This window comes from Amblyomma maculatum, chromosome 2 (assembly GCF_055883805.1).
Source record: "Amblyomma maculatum isolate TAMU_Amacu chromosome 2, ASM5588380v1, whole genome shotgun sequence".
NCBI classification, from domain to species: Eukaryota; Metazoa; Arthropoda; class Arachnida; order Ixodida; family Ixodidae; genus Amblyomma; species Amblyomma maculatum.
The window spans coordinates 59,874,243-59,877,982 of record NC_139345.1 but is presented as its reverse complement, the minus strand read 5'-3'; the positions used below and the strand labels follow the sequence as shown (position 1 = coordinate 59,877,982).

At 47.9% G+C, this 3,740-nt stretch overlaps 1 protein-coding gene across 1 annotated transcript; it reads right to left on the bottom strand.

Annotated features, from left to right (window-relative positions):
- Positions 1–408: 408 nt before the first annotated feature.
- On the bottom strand, positions 409–3,470 carry LOC146198772 (vacuolar protein sorting-associated protein 4A-like). The gene is made up of 2 exons (XM_084592646.1): positions 3,183–3,470; positions 409–1,364 (listed from the first exon to the last, which is right to left on the bottom strand). The coding sequence occupies exons 1-2, from the start codon at positions 3,468–3,470 to the stop codon at positions 492–494; spliced, it is 1,161 nt and encodes a 386-aa protein (XP_084448772.1). The 3' UTR covers positions 409–491.
- Positions 3,471–3,740: the final 270 nt, after the last annotated feature.

The following is a 3,740-nucleotide window of genomic DNA, read 5'->3' as shown; positions in this document are numbered from 1 at the left end:
TCTGCCGAGGTGGTTTACTATAAACTTCTACGTTTGTCTCTCATTACTGCGTTTTCTTTATTCGAAAAGAAATAAAGGAACCTGAGATAAGTTTCGACTTAGCTTGACTTAAAAGCGAGATGAAAAGCAAACCAGCAGTCGCCCATGAGATATCAAGAGCGACAGTCGTCTCCGCGACGCCCAAACAGGTCTATGAAAGACCCAATTTACCTCTGAGACAGCCACTTATGTGACGTCCAAATGAGTATGCGAAAGACGGCTCCGCGCTAACATGACTCCGCCCTTTCTCTCCTCAAGTAATAATTGGCGGTGCAGCCATCACTTATCTGCAGGGTCGCCGGTGCGCTATCGAGCAGGTATGATACTATCATGCATATTATAAGCAAGCATGACATCACCACATGCCTAGCGCATCCGCACAATTTTATTGCTTCTGCCGTTATTCGGCGTCCGCTACACGATTTCAATCTACGACATAACGTCGAAAGCCGCTAATTGGCGGTTGGGTTTGCCGTGATGAACTCCTTGTGCTTCGTTTCGTCCTCCTCGCTCAGGTCTGCCGTGAAGAGGGGAGCCACCTTGTCTATGTCCTGCCTGTGCATGTGGCTTAGTCTGTCGGCATCCTCCTTCATCACGATTCCCTCGTTGTGGCTGAAGTTGCGCGCCAGAGCGCAGCGAATGATGCGCAGCAGTTGGTAGCGTGAGAAACGGTTGGTGTTCTTGGCCAGGCTCTCAATATCGCCGGGCCTGTAGGTCGGCACGCGCAGTTTGCCCAGCTCCGCCTGTATGATGGCCTTGCGCGCCTCCTCGTTCTCAGGATTGGGGACGTTGATCTTGGCCTCAAAACTGTTCCGCATATCATCCTCTATTAGCCACGGCCGGAACGCAGTCGCGATGACAATTTCCTTGTACTCCTTCTTCTCGGCCAGCTCTTTCATGTAGGCAAGGAGCACGGCCTTGACAGCGTCAACCACGGGCTTCTTTGCCTCCGGGTAGTCTGACTGGTACAGCTGGTCTAGACCCTCGATGACTAACACGGCGGTGTTGTGCTTTCTGTAATTCCTGACGAGCATATTGGTCATTGCGGCGGGGTCGTGCGTGATGCCACCGATCACGAACAGGTCAAGGTCGACGATAAAGATTGATTTCTCCGGGTACTTGACGTAGAGAGATTTGACGAGGAGCGACTTTCCCGTCCCGTGTGGCCCGTGTAGAAGTATGGTCGACGCGGCCTTCGCCTGTGGGTCCGTCAAGATCTGAGTGAGTACCAGCTTGGTGGGGTCGATACCCTGGATGTCGTCGTCGAAGTTTAACATCTTGCCGGAGGTAACAGTTCCAGCAGCCGTGCACCACGGGGGAAGGACCTGAATGCAGAAAGCGTGGTCAGCAGGAAAATACAACAAGCCTAGGGCGATTATAAACAGTGAACAAATTTTATAATGTGCATTTGGCAACCAGTGTAAATAAGCTTAACAAAGTGAAACACACATGAAAAAAAAATGTACAGTATGCTCGATGACTATCTTATTTTCATAGCTTACATTTATGAGTTATTACCCACCATCCTAGTTTGCTAACATGCTGAACTTAAGCATGACGCGACTAAATTTTGCACGGGAAACCTGTGCCTGGCCGTTAGGCCCAGAACAAACACCACTTGGATATCTCTAGGTTCCGGGAGAGCATAGGAGCAAGAGGTTTTGTGACGGTCCAGAACAGTGGACCGTTATTGAGTATGAGGAAAAGCAAGGAGCCGGAAACTGTAGTTTCCGTCGTATTGTTTTCACTCATCTTGTTTGTGGATGAGAAGTAAATTTTCTTTATATATAGGTCTTGCGTTGGTGAAGAAAATTAGAGCCGAGACAATTGCCGATAAATGTGTTTCCTGGGTGATTCTAGTATTGGCGCTCAGTTCATTCCACAAAAGCTCCCAACAAATATTTCTTGATGGGCAAACTGCCATCTTTGCACTGCTCACTTCTCATTCGGGAAGAAAAGTGGTTCTTGAACGAGATGGCACAAAATACTGGAAGCGAGTAAGCAATATCTAGCATTAGTCTTGAAGTAAAACTCTTAGCCTACTCTGAGAAACACTTGAAAGTGTAACAAAACTCTCCAAAAGCCACAACGTAATTTTAAGGGACAGGGATTAATTACCCGGCGTGTAACGTTCCACTTAAACAGATTAAAATGTTCGAAAGCACTGTTTGGCATGTTGTGCTTGACTGTTTAGAATTCAGAAATTGGCACACAGTGCACGTAAAGGTATCTAGATAGAGGAAATTATTCCTTAGCCCTCTACTAGATGCAACCCCTTTTTCTTTTTCAATCCCATTCTCTTCCTTTCCCATACGGCGTGCCTCAGGTGTCCAGCGAGACGCGAAATATACAGCGCCTTTTCTTTCCTATACACCCATTAGCTATTTATGCAGATTTTGCAAGGCGGCCGTGTGCTGTGCGATTTCAGTGCATGTTAACGACTCCAGGTGGCCGAAATTTCCGGATACCTCTATTACGGCGTGTCTCACAGCCTGAATCACTTTGAGACGTTAAGCCCTATAAACCATAAACTCACTAAACTAAACTAATGTATTTAGTTAGTTTGTTTCGGGGTGATGTAAAGCTCACTATCTGCTTCACTCCTCGGTGAACGCCTACACGAAGCGGACATACAAACGTTACAAGCTTTTGCTGGGCTATGAACCACTGGACTAGTGAATGCATTAATATGCTAGGCGACGGAATCACGCGTGTAAAATGACACTTGCTGAAGATAAACGTTTTCGCATTGGATAGCTGGTGCCTGACCGTCAAGAAGAATATAAAATGAGGTGGAGAGTCACATATGTCGTTCAGTAAGCATGAAATTCCTGTTAGTGGATATGGTGGTTAAGCAGAGACGTCCCATGAAATTGCACGGTACATTTGAGAATGGGCCCGCAGTTTTTATTAGTGGACGAGGTTACACTCGTATGAAATAGATGTAAAGTAAAACAGTTTTGGTCATTCCATTTGTCGTGCGTGCTGTTAATGCTTGAAGCTGCCTGCGATGTCCTCAAGTTACCAGCGTACATCAAGGTGCATTTTTATTTTGGGGGCAGGAGGGGGGTGGGGGTGTATGGCTGCCATCTGCGTATACTGCATGACAGGTGAACCTCATCGACTCCTCAGCGCTCACTCACCCGAGACAGTACGGCGATCTGGTGTATTTTCTTCATCTCTGGAAATCCCTCGGTCACCACGTCCTGGCAGGCGTCACCACCACAGAACTCCCTGAGCTTCTGTGCCCGCTGCACGAACGGGATACATGAGTTGCGAATGAGCAGTGCCGCGTTTAGGTAGTACTCCATGGACTTGCGGTAGAGGCGGATGGCGTTGGCATACTGCTGCTTCCCGTCCTCCACGCTCGCCTGCTTAGAGAGGTCCACGGCCGCCTTGATGTCGTTGATGAGAGTCACAGGGATCACCATGGCGCTGACGTGGCTGGGAACGCGAACACGACCAGACTTGGCCCCCGATGGTTGTGCAGTGCGCCCAGCTCACGTGCAAGGGTGAGATTCGTCGTTTTTCTCATTATGGATATGCACAGCGGCTTCTGCTTGCAATTCCATAACCGGCGAAAGTGAATTGCGTTGACTTCATTGATTTTTATAATAGTGCTTATCTCTTTTTACTTCATTTTCGTCTCAGATCCTCTTAACTCGGTTGTTATTCTCACTTTAGAATAATTACAGCGCTGA